An 18,515-nucleotide genomic window follows, 5' to 3' on the forward strand; every position below is an offset into this window, starting at 1 on the left:
GCAACGGACCATGGTTCTGGAATTTTATATAAATATAATCATGTATGGATGTATTGTAATTCATGTTACTTTCTTCACTTATTTATCTTCCCTTTCTTTTTTTAAGCATTTTAATTATTTTTGTTCTGTTTGGTCTTTTGTCTTGTGTATGAGAGAGAGTTGGGAGTAGGTGGAAGGGAGAGTATTATATATTTTAGAAATAATTCATATCAATTGTATGATGTATTGCTTAGATGTTCCAGTTCTTCCAATGTCCACTGTAGCCTGACCTTAAAGTAAGTATTGCTCTTCGGCTAACTTTCGATTATAAATAAAGCATTTACCAATGAAATTATAATCACCTACCAATATAGGCACATTTTATTTAAATAAGGACCCAAGTATAAGCAGTTTTTGGGACTGAAATCTCCTGAATCCTCAAGCCCTCTCTGAGACTTTTTTAAACATGTCTAAAACAGAGCTAGAAGAGTTCAATTTACTATGCAAAGCTCCTAGTCAGAGTCTTGGAGCATGCGCCTTGTGGGTGGCATGATGTGTGAGACCAGGTTTCACAGAGCCACCCTCGTGCCACATTAGATTATGTGTGTTGTTCTCTTGAGAGCAGAACGTCTCTTCGGCTTAAGTTAAGAATGTGCCCATTTCTGAAGATCTAAGACTCAAAAGTCGTGAATTGTTTGAAAAATCTTACTGGATCCGCAAACTGCTAAGATCCTAAGGGTTTAAAAAAAGAGAAAGAAAAAATACATTATTTCAGAGGCTTTTGGCAGCAGAAGGTGGATATTACAACCTGCAAACATTGTATGTGTGATTAGGTGTAGAAGGCCCAAACAGACAGCAGTGCCCTCTTTTCTAAGCAATGCAGTTAAGTGGAAAAAAAACATGGAGGGAACGCAGGGAAACCAATACAAAGGTGCAGGGAGTGCAAACAGGACGAGTGAAGTGAGTGTACAGTAACCATACATCCAAGTATTTGCTAGGTACCTTGTTCCCAATATACTGCTGCATAAATTGCCCTGGATGCAGGTCTTCCATTGTTCTGTTTGGCGTTTCTTCTCTGTCTGACCTGCAACACTCAGTTCCTGCATTACAGCCCTAACCACCACTGTCCAGACTCTCATTTTCCAGTTCTTTGAGTGTAACCTTGTTGTTTTGTATCCATGTTGTTGTTATTTCTAGTCTGTTCTGGTTTTGTGCTACCTCCTGACCTTTGTTGAGTAATGACAGTGGATTGGTGCTCCTTGCTTGCTTTCTGCCTACCCTACCTTGGCTCTTTCCCCAAGGCTTGTTTGAGGTCCACTCACCTTCTGCCACCAACCTGATATTGTATGATGGCCTGTCATCCTGCTTGAGGGTGCCACTCACTCCCGGATACTGCCTTATTTGACCACACCATACGGTCCTCTAGAGGTCCACCTAGCACATCATACATGGTGACCAAAGGAGGGTCAAGGCCTTTTTGATGGTATTGTGTTCCAAGATGTCAGACTCCTGGGAATCCAAAAGCAGGAATTCGACAGAGGGTGCCAATGCCTTTTTTACAAAGCCTTGCATTAACCTATTGAAATTAAGAATCTTAGGGTGACGTCAAGAATGCTGAAAGCTCCTGATTTTGCCTGACTAACAGTGTGTATTAAAAGAAACACCCACCCCTGGTTTGAGACTAGATCTGCTGATCTGTCAACCTGGAACAAAGTCAGACAATCTACTATTGCCTAATTAAATGTTCTGGAGTTTCTCTTAAATTACTTACAGGAACACAGTTATATTCACTTTGATTGTCTGAAAAGATTATGTAAAATCACTATTTCTGCTTTTGTTTTAGCTTCATTTGGTTCACTGGAATGCAAAATATGGCTCTATTGTTGAAGCTTTAAAGCATAAAGATGGGGTTGGTGTTATCGCTCTTTTTTTGGAGGTTAGTGAATTATGTACTGGTTGTCATTTTTATGTACATGCTGCTTCTTTACTGCTCATCTCTATAATGTATGCTGATAAAACTCCAATATGCAGAGGATTTACAGTGACATATGCATGTTTATATTTGCATTACATTATTAATAAGACCCCTTTTTCCACTTTTCCTGATTTTTAATTACACATAGAAAACAAAATCTTCACCTAAAATTTTTAAAAGACAAATAAAACACAAATTAGGTCTTCTTTTCAGTCTTTCCATGCAATCAATACACAACTGCTAGGTTAATGGCTGCATATCCTGATACTTAAAAATAGAGTAGAGAATTCCTAATTCTGCTTCAATAGTTACGACAGAGCTAATGTTCTCAAATAATTTTATTTTACTGTTTATGGTTATTTAACGCATGAAAATGCAACATACAACATTGGAGCATATTTTCAAGCCCCTATATCCACCACATTGTCACTTTCAGTGACGTTGTGATGGCGATATGGTCCTCGCCTTATTTACAAGGCAATGTTAAGCCACTTAATGTGGCTTAACGCTGCCTTGTAAATAAGGCACCCTTTGATGCTGTATTTAGCCTGAAAGGGGAGGGCAATGAGTGTTGTAGTGGGCGTTCCATCGCAACACCCATAGATATTGACACTGCCCTCTATTTACAAGGGCAGCATAAATAGGAGGCAGCACCCAAATAAAGACAAGTGAAAACCTGGTATTAAACAGGCGAAGCGAGGAGAAATGCTTTATTTCTCTGCATTTTTGCTGTTTCCATGTGTGTTGCCTTGGTAAGCACACATAAAAACAGCAAATGTCCTATGATTGTTTATGTGCAGGAAGGTCCTCGTTCCTGCACATAAACAATCATTTTAAAAAAATGTTGTTTTGCAACTTCTACGTCTGCTGCCTTAAGCTGCACACATAGAAGTTACATAATGGCATTTAAAGATTGTTTATGTGCAGTAAGGGGGGGCCTTCCTGGACATAAACAATCTTTTCCCCAATGCAGACACTCTTGCACGATGGTGCAAGGGTGCCTGCGTTGGTGCTACACAGCTGAACACAGCGCCAGTGCAAGGGGAAACACAGGGTTGCACCGCATTCTTGTGAATACGGCACATCCCTGCATTTTTAGAATGGAGAAGTTTGGTGTTAGCAATGTTGCTTAATGCCATACTTCTCCATTCTGCTGTAAATATGCCCAAAAGTGTGATAATGTACTAGTCGCAACATCCTTTTTTCAGACACCAAAATAAATATAGATTTTCATTAATAAGTTGAGAAAAACTTAAATATGGACTGAAACTGCTGGAAATATAAATATATGCACAAATCCCTGTCATCAGGAATCCACCAAGAAATGCAGTATTTTAGATGTGTATTCACTGCATGAGATTCTCCCGCATTCGAAAATAAACTCGATTTTGTGGAGCACGAGGGCAAGCTACTAGGAGATCACAAAAACAGTTGACAAATACATTTGCCCGTGTTTTCAAAGTTCCAATGTTAACAGGGTTGCCGAGCTGGGCACCCTTATATGAGTGAGCATCCTGGGTGCGATTGATTTTATAGACATGACGAGTGGTTGGTTCATCAAGATCTATTTCAATGTAGAGAAGGTGGAAAGAGATGGAGGGAAGAGGGAGGAGGAATGGGGAGATAGAGAAAAAGTGATTGTTAGACCGATCAGTGTTAGGGTGCTCTCCCTCTAAAAATGGTGCCTTCCTCTTCCATTTTTGCTGGTCTTAGGACTCTGCACACTTTACCACTGCTCACCAGTGCTGAAGTGCCTACGCTCTCCCTTCTAAATATGATAATATTCAATTGGCATATTTGATTTCCATTTCTCAGACCTGCCATTGCATCCTGTGTGTGCAGTTTTAGACTGCCATTTCGACCTGGCTAAGTATCTATTTTATTGAAAAACGTTGGTAGTAATGAACTTAGTGTGAACTAAATGTAGTGTGCACAATCTGTTAGTGATGCTTAAAAATCATAAATGTGCTTTGTGTGCACACGATGGGCAGGGCTCCACCCTGGCCCCAGTATATAAAGTTTGAAAAGGAAACTAGAACGAGTGTTCTAAACACTGTACCAAAAGGCTGCAATGTTATTGATATAAACTCGTATTGTACAAATATAAATTAAACATCAAAAGATTTCACAGGTACAAATTACTCAAGTGAATAAAAAACAAACAGTGTTTTCCTTCTGAATTCTGTAATTCATAAATTCATGGTGTCTTTCACAAATGCTGTGGTATCACATTCATGATGTCCACAACCAAATTCAATGTTTCCTGTATACTTCCTAATAAAGACAAAACCCAATGCATTTCGGGTCAAGAAGACCCTTCTTCAGGGGTCACTCTGGACCGGCGACGTCAGTCTGTGATTTGAGTGGTGTACGTGTGTTTTTGTTTTGAAAAAACAAATTCTGGAATTTCTAGCAGCAAGCATCTGCCTGAAAAGTTCACCAATACGCTTGGCGTTAGCTGATGAATAGTCCACATTGTTCCCATCTAAAAGGTGTGCAGACAGGACCCTACCGCCATAGCTGGTTAGTGCTGGTGGATTACACCATTACTACAGCATTTGTGAAAGACACAGTGAATTTATGAATTACAGAATTCAGAAAGAAAACAATGTTTGTCTTTTATTCACTTGAGAAATTTTTACCTGTGACATTTTTTGATGTTTTATTTATATTTGTACAATAACAGTTTATATCAATAACATTACAACCTTTGGGCACAGTCGTGCACACAGTGTCTAGAACAATAGTTCTAGTTCTCTTTACAGTCAACTAACCCTTTTGCCAGGCCCAAACCTTCCTTTTTAATACATATGTCCTTTTTAATACATATGTAGTTTAATAGAGTAGGCCCTGGACAGCCCAAACGGCAGAATGCAATGCACTTTTGAGTTTTACATGTCCTGGTAGTGAAAAAAATCTTAAATTCGTTTTTCACAAGGCTTACTGCTCCCATAGGATAATAGTGGAATTACCTCATTATATTTTATGAGTGTAATTTCCAAATGGGAATAGGTAAGTAAGGCATGTTTGGGGTCTCTGTAATTACATTTTAAAGTCAGATTTTAAGTTGTAATTCTGAAAGGACACTTTTTGAAAGTTAGCATTTTCCTACCTAAGCCGTTAAGTGCATGTAGCCTGTAACTGGGCTATATGACTGGGTTTAGCTAACAATTGAGCTTTGTGTATTCCTTCTAGTCAGCCACACACAATAGGGAGCTTATGTATGCCTGCCTGGACCATCACTGACAGGATGAGATGGAGGAGCAGGGCACAGCCCCAGTTAAAAATGAATAGGCTGAGTCCTGTCCCCACAGGGAGGGCAGGCTGCCTGTGAATGTCACAGGGCAAACTCTAGAAGACTCTCCCCCACTTCAAAGGCACACAGACTCCACCACTTCAGTTCACTTCTGGACCTGTGGATACTCTATCAGGAAGAAAAACTGCTGTGCTGCTACTAGGACTGCTACTCTGCTGGACTGCTGCTCTTAAGGAACTGCTGCCGGGGGTGACCTGTTACCTGCTGACCTCTGCATGGGTGAGAAGTGCTGGACCGGCATCTTTTGAACCCAGAACCAAAAGTGACTCGCAGTGCTAGCTGGCTGGACTCCTGACCTGATGCCTCACAGACATAACAGGCTTTCAACCACCTTGCACTTGCACCTGGAATCTGCTATCTGTGAGTCTACCCTGCAGGTGGTATCACCTCAATCTGGACCCTTGGAAGTGGGCTTAAGGTGCTTACCAGACTGTGTGGATCCCGCAGAACCGATGCATCTCCTCTGTTGAGAATCTCAGCTTGAGCAGAACTGATGCATCACCACTGCTGCATGGATTTGACCTGTCGCAAACAGTTGCATCACAACGCAGCTCTTCGGAAATGCTGCATTGCCCCGACTGCGTTACTCATCCTCAGCACAGGCACTCACATCCCTCATTGACGGCAGCCTCAACGACAACACCAGATTCCACATCGCAGCCTCGCAACTCTCAAGAACCGACACATTGCCTCGATTGTGCTCCACAGCTTTGACGTCAAACTTCGCATCACAAGCCTCGTCGGTGCACTGTAGCCTCACTTCACCTCGGAACGGATATATTGCTTCCGCTGCTCAATACATCTTCAAAGCGGGCCCTCACAACGCTCCTAAAACCAGGATCGAAGGTACTGCGTTCAGCGGGCCTAACTGAGTCCAGATAGGCAGCCTGCTAGCCATCACAGTCGGCCTGAACTTTTTCCCCGGTCCGCAAAGACCAGATATCAACAGTTGCCGATTGTTCAAATCTTTCAAATCCAATATCTCCAGTTCAACTAATTGGAGTTTTGCCATTTTGTTCTTGTTTTATTTTAACAAATGTATCGATTTTTCCAACCTTGTTGCAGGCCCCACTTTGTGGTGTGTTTTCACTGTGTTACTATTTGACTTGTTGCAAAAATACTTTACACATTGCCTCAGCGTTAATCCTGACTGCTCTGTGCCAATCTTCCTGAGGGTTGAACTCAGGTTAATTTAGGTTTTGCTTGTGGCTTCCCCATGAGAAGAACAACCATTAACCCACTTTCTTTCAGAGATCCAAGAGGGAGATAGGGGAATGGATAAATGGATATTGAGAGCATGAGGCGACAAAGGGAGCACGGCTGGTTTGACCATTTGTTCCAGTGCTGGTTTTAGTTTTCCAGTCCAGCCCTCTGCTCAAGTGAAGGTGCCAGCCCTCACTTTAAGACAGGGGAGTGAAAAAGCAGAATCCAGAGGCTGTGGAGAGGGGTGTATTAGTGAATAAGTAGTATTGGTGTAATGAGCAGGTAAAACTGACTGGAATAGAGAGCGAGATGAAATAAATAGAGATGATGTGGGTCAGCATGCCTTGGATGGCTTTATGGGACTAGGAGAGGAGTTGGTTCTTGGGACTGTTTACTGTTGCAGAGAGTGAGGGCAGAACTTGGACTACTGGTGGTGCACCCAAGAGGTGAGGCAGGTACAATGAATGGTGAAATAGTGGAAGTACGGAAAGGAAACATTTCTCAAGAGAAAGTTGAAATGCTATATGCAGCCGTGTAGGTGTTCTCACCTGAGGTCAGTGGAATGATGATGTCATGAAGGAAGTGCTAGTTTAAGTTTGGCTACATCATTCATAAGGCAGAATCTTCCACCAATGAGGATAGGTCCTCAAGAACCACTGTATATTTTGTTCTATTATCATTCCATTATATATCACAAGAGACATTTTCAGGACTTACAGTTTCAATTTATAGATCAGGAATATTCCCTCTTGTACTTAAAAAATAGTTATGTGGTGTAATTTATGAACTTCAGGAAGTGAGTTAGAGAAACTAGTGAGGTAGTGGGGCCATCTTTTGGTAATTAATATTTTGTCCTTACTGTCAGGGGAAGTAAGGAGTGGCACCAATTTGTGTCAGTGGTCAATTGGTGAAGGCCAACTGAGGTTTGGGACATTGTGATTTTGGAAGCATAGCCTGAATTCAGGTAGCCAGATAAGGGTTTTTTTCCCCTATCCCAGCACCAAAATTAGTAGAGGGAATTTCTTTGCCAGTCGGGCACAGAATTTGCAGTAATAAAAACAAATTATAGACTGCTCAATACAACTTAAAGTAAAGGCATCTGTATGTCTCAAATGCAAAAACATATCCCTGAAACCTTGGGGCTATGATTGTAAAGCTATGAAGATACATTTTGCACTTTAGTCAAAATTAAAATCTCGCTGACAGATGTCAATGAGTTCCATTAGAGATGCTGTGGCATTACTGGACCTCCCTGCACCTGCTTCTGCTGTGACGGTTTTCTAAGCACTGAGGTAGCATGCCCAAGAGCACTTGCATAGTCAATATGGCGCTCGTCTCTCATCTCTCGCTTGAAACAACTCTATCTTGAGACTGTCAGTAACTAGACTTTTCCACCGGCTTCTAAAGTCCTTTGTCAGATATGCTAAATTCGTGAGACAGGACCAACCAAACAATTCCAAAGTATTTGTTTTTCAGACATTTTTCACTGCCCTTTCAGATTAGCATATTCTATTGCCTTTTGCTTACTATTGCTTTGTTTTACCACTGGCACTATCTAGGAATAATTAATTATTTATTATACTGAGATTTTTCCAAAGAATCTACTTTATTTGAAGCTGCCTCTGTGGTTCAAGCTCATTTCCACTGAGGTTTGTATTAGCATAATAGTACATGTTGCAGTGGTGTGCTTTTTCCTAAGATCAAGCAATGTCAATTGTCTTAATCTTTTTATGATTTTTCTGACTTCATATTATTCAAATACATTTAAAAAACATCTCTTCATATTAATCGGACCGCATATGTGTATGAGGCCCATTTCTCCAGCACCCTATGGCTGCACAACACATTTCCAAACAACTTTTTTATCAAAATTAATTTTAAGCAAAATATGGGTCAAAAACATTCAACATCTTAAAATATATATTGAATGTGTCCAAAGATTCACTATTCATGTTACATTTACACCAGTCAAATATTTTTACTGGTACAAATAATTTCATTGGTAATAATGTTTATATTATTAATCTTCTTTGTGACCCCTTTTTTTAAGTCCAGCTATAGGGGTTATTTTTATTAAGGTAGGCTATCAATGTATTTTTCAAGGATGGCCCACATGCAGTTGTCTCATTCATTGCAAATAACTCTCCATGAATGGTCGTCAGTGCGTTGCTATTCAAACCTTACATTTCTTTTGGGGTTTGCATCAGACTTGACTGTTTAATTCTTAAGCTCCCTATTGAGAATTTTATTGGCTGGGCACGCCAGAGGACACCAAATAATTATGCTGGGAGCAGAAAACCAATGAAAAGGAGGAGTCAATAGGAATATTAAAAATCAAAAAGGAGAATTGAGTGGAACCTACTAGGGAATTTGCAAAAAACAGTCACTACAAGGCTCTCCAGGGAGCCTCAGAATTAACCAGTCTGGTGCTGCTGAGGACCCCCCCGAAAAATGTAAGGTTCCAAATGTAACATGCTGACGACCATTCATGGTGAGTTATTTGCAGTCAATGAGACAACCGCATGTAGACCTTCCTGGAAAAATAAATTGATAGCCTACCTTATAAAATGCGCTAGATATAAGAACTCACAAAGAAGATTAATAATAATTTTGTGCAGTGTTTTCACTTTATAACTGTTTGAAGTGTTGCACAACTACTTTACACATTACCTCTAAGTTAAGCCTGACTGCTTTGTGTCAAGCTATCAGAGGGTTGAGCACAGGTTAATTTAGTATTGGCTTGTGCCTAACCCTGACAAGGATTGTTGTTGCTGCTTGCCCAGGGCTCACGCTCCAGTCAACAAAAACCCCCATTTCTTAGAGTATCCATGCTAAATTTGTATCCTTTTTTCCCCAATATCCTGGGAATTTGTAAAGGTACTCAGGCTTCTAGGATTTCCCAGGAGGGCAGTGAAGTAGTGTGGCTCACTGGTTAGTGAAGTAGTGTGGCTCACTGGTTAGAGGCGGCAGACCTGAGAGCAGAGGACGGCCCGGGACCAGGGTTCGATTCCCGGCGCGGCAGGTTTCTGGACCAGGGTCAGCGGACTCGATAATTCTCTCGCCTCGGTGCCCACTCTGATCAGCGATCACACTCGGCAACTCTGGGCATTAGCTTGCCTCATCTTCACTAACGGCCCCACCAGACCGCCGGGGATGCCTGGTCTACCCTGGAGATACCCATTAACACCTTGGCTGCTAGGTGTTTTCCCCCTCTGTGCTGGAAATTGCACTTAGGCTCTATTCATGACGAGCTCAGCTCATCATCAGCACAGCTCAACTGTGCATCATGACGAGCTCAGCTCGTCATGAGCATCGAAAGGGTTAAGGGACCATCTCTCAGGGAAGCCAGGAAGGGTTTCGCAGCGGTCGAAGCGCCTTGGGACCCTCCGGGTAAGTAGTGCGCTATATAAAAAAATGCCTATACAAAAAAAAAAATGCCTATACACTGAAAAAAAGCCAAACAATAACTACCTTTTAGGTTTTTGGGAAAACTTGCTGCAGAAAAGAAATGTTATGTTTTTTTCCTTGAAAATGCATCAAAGAAATGTTTCTTATGCTAGCATCACTATCTTCTCAGCTTTAAGTAACAAGCAGAATTTTAGCAACAAAAAAAACATTTTCTACCACAGCTTTTTGCAATTTTTCTTGATTGTAGTCCATTTTTCCTACTTTTATACTTTCAACCTATTTGCAGTTTTGGGGGGAAACGGGTTTGAAACCCATGGGTGATCGTATAAAGCATTACATTTCTGAAAATTAGACTAATTTTTTAATTCAGCAAGGGGTCATTTGTTCTGGTCCTTTTACAGGCATTAGCCCCCGTAGCACAAGTGCTGTTGTCTCTACGTTGTGTTTTGGGGCCTATTCTGTCAGGCGTGCTAGGTCGTACCACATCCATTGGGTAGTATTTTTTATCAGAAGATTGGAAATGCTAGGTGGTAAGAAACTTGTGGATCCCTGCAGATTCTGAAAATTTCTCTCACAGAAATGTTAGGAAAATGTGTGCTTTTTAGCCAAAGTTCATAGTTTCAAGGGCATTGTGAGTAAGGAAACCCATGGGATCCACTCAAGGCACACTACCCTGGACTCCTCTGGGTATGTAGTTTTCATAAATGTCTATTTTTGCCCGGATCCTTATGTTGGCAGCTATGCATAGGCTCTAATGGTGCAGAAATTCAGCATGGCAAAAATTGAAAGCTTGGATTAATCCCACTGCGCTAGTTCATACGTTACAACTATGCCAACATAATCCACATTTCCTCCTGCATGCCATAGGGATGAGGATGGGGATGCTGTGCACCACTAGTGGGAAAAAAGACTGTTCGACTTAGGGGGGAGGGAAGGAATGGCCAACACCAGGGAGGCCAGCACACACCCCATATTCTTCCTCCCTACCCTGGGAAGAAAATTGGGGCTAACCCTCTAACTGCCTCCTGGGGGATAGAAAACCTGTGTTGCCCCTTTTGATGTGATGATTTGGCAAAATGCTGAGGTGGGAAGCTCTCACACCATTTTTTGGCCGAACCTAAAATCCCTGGTGTCTAAAGGCGTGTCCATTACCCCATCGAGGGCCAGATTATAGCCGAACTCTCATTTGGGTCAAATGTCCAATTTGCTCCCAAGGGGGCAACAGGAAGACTATATTGCCCCTTCTGCAGTGGGGATGGCCTTAACACCAGGTTGGGTCCTCCCATTTGTTTGTCGCCATTTCAAAATCCCTGGTACCTAAAAGACTTTTTCGTCTCCTCTGGAGAAAACTGACATCTGGCCCCGGAGAAAGTGGGAGAGGTCAGAAAGACATGCTGGCCCTTTTGGGGTGAAGATGTGGTCCTGTGCCAATACATTTGTTCTAGTGATCCCTGGTGACTTCTGGGCTTTCTACCCTTCTATGGGCAAAGGGAGCAACCCCCAAGTCTGCCTCCAGAGGGTGCTGTTGAAAGACTGAATTGCACCCAAAGGAGCTGGGACATGGGCATATTCAGAAGTGGACCATCTCCACCCCCCCCTTTTTATTTTTAAACAAACAAGAATTTCACTGGTGTCTAGTGTGCTTTCTACCGTTTTACGAAAGAGGCACGCATGGCTAAACCACGCGTGGTTCTACCATGCAGCCTAAACCTCGAATGCGTCTTAAACACGCATTCCTTTACCACGCATGTCTTTACCACATAACTTTGTGGTAAAGGCATGAATGCTAAAGGGGTATGCGTGACTAAGGTCATGATCCCCTTCCCCCGCCGGAAGCTACAAACTCCCCCGGCCCTGAGGTTCAACTACCTCGACCCCTCCCACTCCCTTGTGTTGCTTCTAAAACAGCCGCTACCCCTTCCACTGCCGTTAGGCCTAAAGCCCAAACCCTTATTTTAAAAATCCACCCTGAGCCCTAAAAAGGTACCCGCCCTCCCCTAAGCCCTACAAACTACCCCAACTACCCATTTCCCTGCCCTGAGGCCTAAAACCCTGTCCCTTAACAAATACTATCCCGACCCCCTCTCACCCCCTGCACTGTCCCTAAAACTACACCAACCCCTTCCACTGGCCTTAGGCCTAATACCCTAACCCTTAATTAAAACAACTATCTCCCTCCCCCAGTCTTGAAAACTTCCCCCAAACCCCCAGCCCGGAAAACTACCCCCAAACCCGCAGCCCAGAACACTATCCCGACCCCCCAGCTCAGATAACTACCTTAACCTCAGCCCAGAAAACTACCACCGACCCCACAGCCATGAAAACTACCACTGACACCACCCAGCCCAGGAAACTACCCTTAGCCTCAAAAACTACCCAGCCCAATCCCACTCACTTCACAGCGTCTCTCTTCCTGGTGAGGTCTTCCTGCTTCCGTCCCTGCTGCCTGCAGCAGCCAGCAGCTAGACTACCCACTGCCTTAACCATGCATATGCACGTGCCTTGTTAAGGCAAGCGTGGTTGACAGTGCATAGTCAAAACACATGTGGTTAAGAATGTGGTGTTCTGACTGTTTTCCCTTTCTACCCTGCTAATAAGGTGGCAGGTTGGGCATACCTCCAATCTGCCTCCTGGGGGTGCTGAAAGTCTCTATTGCCCTTCTAGGGTTGGGACATGACTCTAAGCCAGGGTGGCCCACCCCAAACCCTTTTGATATGAATCCATGGTGTCTATTGTGCTTTGGGGCAAACCTATAAAACTGCCCCCCAAAGAGGAGCAGAAAGACTTTCTCCTCCTTGATGTGGGTAGTTTAAGAGGCACAGGTCCTTGTCCAAGAGGCACCTCCACCGCCCCCCAAGGAACAAAGAAATCCCTGGTGTCTAGTAACCTTTCTATGCCCCAGGGCAAACTAGTGGCAATCCTTTGCAACCTGCCCCCTAATCAGGGTAGAACGTCTGTCTTTTCCTAAGGGTGAGAGGAGCACTGTCCCTTTCCCATGGGGTTGATCCCCGTTGCTCAAAATGAATCCCTGGTTCTAGTTGACTTTCCACAGAAGAGCAAATTGCGAGCCCTTTGTCTCACCCTTGAAGGGGTTGGGCACTGGCCCAAGGGGGCTCTCCCCACCAGAAACAAATACATACTTGGTGTCTAGTTTGCTTTGAACCTCACAAGCAAGATGGGGAAGGGCAATTCTAGAGCATGAAACTACAGATCTGTGAACGCTTTAAAGAACCAGAAATAGCACAGGCTGTTCGCATACACTGGGCATCAGCCTTTAATAAATACCACATAGACTGTGTTAATACTGCATATACACCAACCCACAGCATGTTTGAAACAGTATGTTAGACTGAAATATTATCAAATAATATCTCAGTTTTAAACTGCATGTTTAAATAATTCTGCCAGTAAAGCTCGTAGAAAGCTTTTTCAGAAACTGTCGAGAAGGGTGATGGGATTTTCACAACATCAATTAATAACCCTGTATGAGCAATCACGACCACGGTGCTACACTGCACATGCAGAAGCTACTGCATTAGCTGGTGCAGGTGGAAAGCATCAATGCATCTACTTCAGACGATGAACCCATTTCTAAAATACAAAATCAAATGCCCCAAATCTCAGGTTGAGATGGATACAACCATCCCAAATTATAAAGTTACAGGTATAATCGAAAGTCACAATTTCTAGTAACCTTAGAATAACAACAGATTGAGAAAAACACCCAATGTGGATCTAAACCCATGCGGGGAATGAGATTTTGATATCAATTTATGATCAATTTAATAACTTATCTCATTCGTCAATTTTGGATCGGTTTTTATCTGTCATTGAGTAAAAGACAAACCCCGCATAGGTTAGATAAACCCCATAAACTGACGCAACTCTGAAGGACCACTGACAACTGATGAAATTTTAAAAGTTTTATATAAAATCAGAATTAAGTGCATATACAATCTTCTCAGGATAAGATCCAATAATTATACAAAAGAATACAATTAAAGTCAGTTCAAGAATCAGCAATTAAAGGCATCGATATGAAGTGGTTCCTTTGCGTCATCTACAGAAAGAAAAAAAAAATAATCTAGTTAAATCTGTCCCTACTCTATACTACGTGACATCCCTACTTCGCAAGTTCCTAACCTAAAAAGGTGTCAGCAGTTTGACTCCCAAAGAAGTTCAAACTCTCTTAGCCTCTAAAGGTAACTTAAGTTTAAGAAGCAGTACCCTTGCTGCCTACCCATCCGCTCTCTAAGGGTCCTCGGCCTACTGCTCTCTTGCGCTCTGATCTCACTCAGCGCATCTGCTCAAGTCATCTGCGCTTCGCCCTTCTCTCTATTCTCGCTCTGAGCAATTAGCTTCACCTTCGCTGTTCCCCTTCGCTAATCGCTATCTTCTCCCCGGGGTGCTGTCCCTAAAATACACAATCACAGTGTGGGTGGAACGCCCCTTCGACGCCCACCACGGACTTTCCCCGTGAGGTCATCTTCTAGCTTTTTCCTTGCTTCGTCTCTTTCCGTCGTCCATTAAGTTGACCCTTCTTCTTAGACGCCATCTTCGTCTTCTTGTTGGTGACTTCACTTGACATTTCAGATCAAAAGTTTATAACCTTAGCAGAACTTTAATCTTTATGACTATGTATATAACCTTTCTTGGTCCTGTGAATGGTCATTTCAAAACAAGACTCAAATTCCAAGTGTCTCTTCTCACGTTTAGGCAATAAACCTTGTCCAGCATTGTCACCTTAAATCTAACAAGAACTAGACTCCTTGGCTCTCACGTTCACAGCAAGGCTATTCACGACTCCTGTGAGCCCACTAAATTACATACAGCGGACTACACTCCTGTGAACCCTTGGTCAGCCAGGTTAAAATCACAAATGACCTAAACTCTTCTAACATTCTTACAAGAAGCTTTCTCCACAGTATAACCTTTAACACACATTTCTATACAATCGCATTTAGCAAATCCTTTACGTATAAGTGAATACATTGTACATAGAATATAGATTACATAAAGTATAACTTTATATTCTCATTTGTTACATCGCCGTGTATGCTCTCTGCACATTTCTCCATGTTACATTTTCACGCCGTTTCTCCATTTAAAGTTACACACGTATATGAATTCTACTTTGTACGTTCTACATTTCGTAAGCATTTCTACACATTTCTACATTAGCCCACTACGTATACGGGCCTTCTAAATCTAATGCATGTTCAAGAGTAAATACAGTTACATTTGTTAACTTTATGCTATAAGCGTCCACTTCATGTTACGATATACATTTCATTCCTACGTTTTTACGATATACTTCTAAATATGGCTTGGATATACGTTTTATTCAAATTGCGCTCTCTCAGTTCCCCCCTTTGATGACTTTTAGGAGTCATCACTAAATGCAATTTGAATAGTACCTCTACACAGAACTAGTTACAATATTCCCTCTTTTCATCGTTTCGAGTGCTCTCAAACTTTTATACTGTTGGTCTTGTAAAACAGCTAATCTCCTTTCTTGTTCTCTCATTGATCGCTGTAACCGGTTCGACCTATACCATTTATATAGTTTCACTAATCCTAATAAGGTGATTATGCAAATTAATAATATTAATACAGGTTTTAATATATACCATATTATGCTTTTACCAAGGTTGGCAAACCAACTTCCAACCTTTCCTACTCCATGACCTACTTTTTCCCAAACATTTATTTTTGATAAATCTTTGATCTCTTGATGAATCTGTGTAATGTTGCTTATGACTTTCTCAAGTGGTTTTGAATTATCAGGAATATAAGTACAACATTCCTGAACCTTCAAAGCCTTACAAACTCCGCCTTCTTTTGCTAATAGAACATCTAGAGCAAGTCGGTTCTGAAGAACCATTGCTCTAATCGACTGCATCTCGCCTTCTACTAGCATTAATGACCTTGCAGTACTTGCAGATAATCTATCTACGACTGTAGCCAGTCTCCTGATCTTAACATCGTTAAGTATTAAACCTAACATAGGAAACATTGCTCCAAATACATCTCCTACTACTTCTGCATCTCCTACTTCCCTTTTCGCTCTTGTCGAAGCTTTTCCTTCTATAATCGCTAAATCCTTTGCATGATATATTTTGGGGAAGACAATTGCCAAGTAACACGAACCATACCAATTGTCAGGCAGTTTTACATAGGCATTTCTTCCACAAACAAAATACACATTCGGAATTGCTTGCATCCCTTTCATAAAATCTTTCGTATAGTACTCTAATCTAAAAGCATGTTCGCAATTCACTTCACCTACAAATACACTCTCGTAATACGTCTTGCTCCGAGTTAAACATAACTTTCCCTTCTGCGTTCTATCCAAAGCTATTGGACCATTGCTACCTTTCTTTTTATGTGCCTTCTCTTCTTCGGTCCAATCAGTTTTCCACTGTCCTGACATTTTTAGAATCTTCTGCCTTCTGTACCTGTCATCTACTTGTCCTATGAACTTTTTCTCTACCTCTGACAATTTGCAAGTTAGATTATTTCTGCGTGCATATGATGTATCTAATGTATCCCAAGGAAGAAAGAACTTGGCTAGTCTATCCTCCTTTTTGTAATAGTCCCACTTATTCATTTGCTTATAATTCGGAACTTCAGGCAGTACCGAATCATAATTTGAAAAGTAGTACTCAAACCCTTCTCTACCATAAAATATACTAAGCAGTAAACTACATGTTATCCCATAAGTCAGTGGGAGATGATGATATCTAATGCCTTCATCTACAGAAGCCGGCAATTGCATACAAACATAGCAATCCTTGGCCTCCATGGCATCGATATACTCATACAATAGTTTAGCATATGCGTTTGACCTAAAGTTTCCCTGTGATTCGTCTACGTGTAACCTACGAGCTTCATCTGCCAATAACGCCTTTTCACGTATTACATTGCTCTCCTCGTTCTTCCCCACAAGAGCAGGTCTCAAAGTCGTTACAGGCTTTACATCTGCTGTTTCTTTATCGCTCTCATGTCCTATTATGTATGATATTGTCACTACTGTAATTATGAGAAAAATTACTACTGTTATAAGTGTACCTATTATGCATTTAGCTTTTCGGTTTGGGTTGCCGTTCTCCATGTTATCAAACAGCGTAGCTCCTTCTTTTGCGAAAAAGTTTTCTTTTCCAGTCCTTATTTGCTTTATTTGCTTTCTCAGTCCGTAAAGTGCTCTTTATCAAAAAAAGTCTCTTTTTCGCAACCAATGTCTTTTTCTCCTTTAGCAACAGACAACCCTAACCCTTCTTCTTCCTCTAAATGTAATCCCTAATTTTGTTCTTCTTTCCACTAGGTGCTAGGTTATCTTCTTCTTTATAGCTTATATACAAAAGTCTTTATGCATCTACAACTATTCTCGTACCTGCAGCTTTCACAACAATTTCCAATAGTTCAAAACGAATGACTTTTTCTTCTTCCTCTGGAATTTGATGACCAAAAGTCGGAAACTGTAATCTATTTAGCACTAGATCTTGAATTTGACTCAAATATGGGGGTATGGGAAGTGTGAAAGTCAGTAACCCCTCAGTCTCGATTCCAGGCGTCAACATCCATATCTCCACTGCCACAAATGGATCGTGATCGATTACTTTCACTTTCTTCATTCTCCCAGATTTCTGTCCCCAAGACATCTGCTAGATAAGTCCACTCTGGGGTGGCGTACCTTCTGCAGGGCACACGTACCCTTCTCGATCTTCTTGGACTCTCAGTTCCTGAGTCTGTGGTTTCTTCTTCCTGATCCGATTCGTCAGCGATCGGGACAAGAGCTCTTTCTTGATCTGCTTTTTTAGCTTGGCCTTCTCCTTCTCTCCGGCCAACTAGCTTCGTCACTCCTTGTCCTCCTGCTCCTTGTTCTTGGACTTGTCTCTTGGTCACTCTCTGCTTGTTCAGTATCTGATTCGATCTCCCAATTACTCTCTTCTCCTGAGGCGACTTCGGTCTCACTGTTATCCTGACCTTCGTCGACCTGTTCCGTCTCAATCTCAGCCTCTTCGATCACCTCCACAGCTTGGCTTTCCCCCTCTGTGGCTTCTCCGCTTTCTGCTGGATTCTCATCCGAGAGAGGAGCTGTTTCTTCTAGAGGTGTTGGCACTCTTCGGGTGTGTGAGGCATGTATCCAGTTTGGCAGGCCTCCACACTTTACTGCAGTGTTCGTCACAAGTATGACTTGAAACGGTCCTCTCCAGCGCACGTCTAAGCAGTTCTTCCTGACATGTTTTTTCACCAAAACCCAGTCCCCCGGACTCAGGTCATGGCACAAATCTTGTGCTGATGGAACCTCCGCAGCCTGGACCTGGAGGGACACAGAATTAACGGCATCAGATAGTCCCTTACAGTAGTCCAAGATCAAATCGTCTGTGATGTTCACTAGGGCTGCAGTCGGAACCGATGGCAATCTCATGGCTCTCCCCATTAGCACTTCATGAGGAGAGAGACCTGTTTTTCTATCTGGTGTGCTACGTATGCTCATAAGAACCACTGGAAGTGCGTCTGGCCAACTCAGGGATGTTGATGAACAAACTTTGGCAAGTCTGGACTTGATTGTACTGTTGATTTGTTCTACAATCCCTGAAGCTTCTGGTCGATAGCTGCAATGTAGTTTCT

At 42.2% G+C, this 18,515-nt stretch overlaps 1 protein-coding gene across 1 annotated transcript in view; it reads left to right on the forward strand.

The window, feature by feature from the left end:
- Positions 1–18,515, forward strand: part of LOC147724394 (carbonic anhydrase 2-like) — a 161,186-nt gene that overhangs the window by 96,188 nt on the left and 46,483 nt on the right. Inside the window, exon 4 of the mRNA XM_086965954.1 lies at positions 1,823–1,915. Coding sequence (XP_086822080.1) covers positions 1,823–1,915 — 93 coding nt within the window. The remainder of the gene's footprint in view (positions 1–1,822; positions 1,916–18,515) is intronic.

Source organism: Lissotriton vulgaris, chromosome 4_1 (genome assembly GCF_964263255.1).
Source record: "Lissotriton vulgaris chromosome 4_1, aLisVul1.2, whole genome shotgun sequence".
Taxonomy (NCBI): Eukaryota; Metazoa; Chordata; class Amphibia; order Caudata; family Salamandridae; genus Lissotriton; species Lissotriton vulgaris.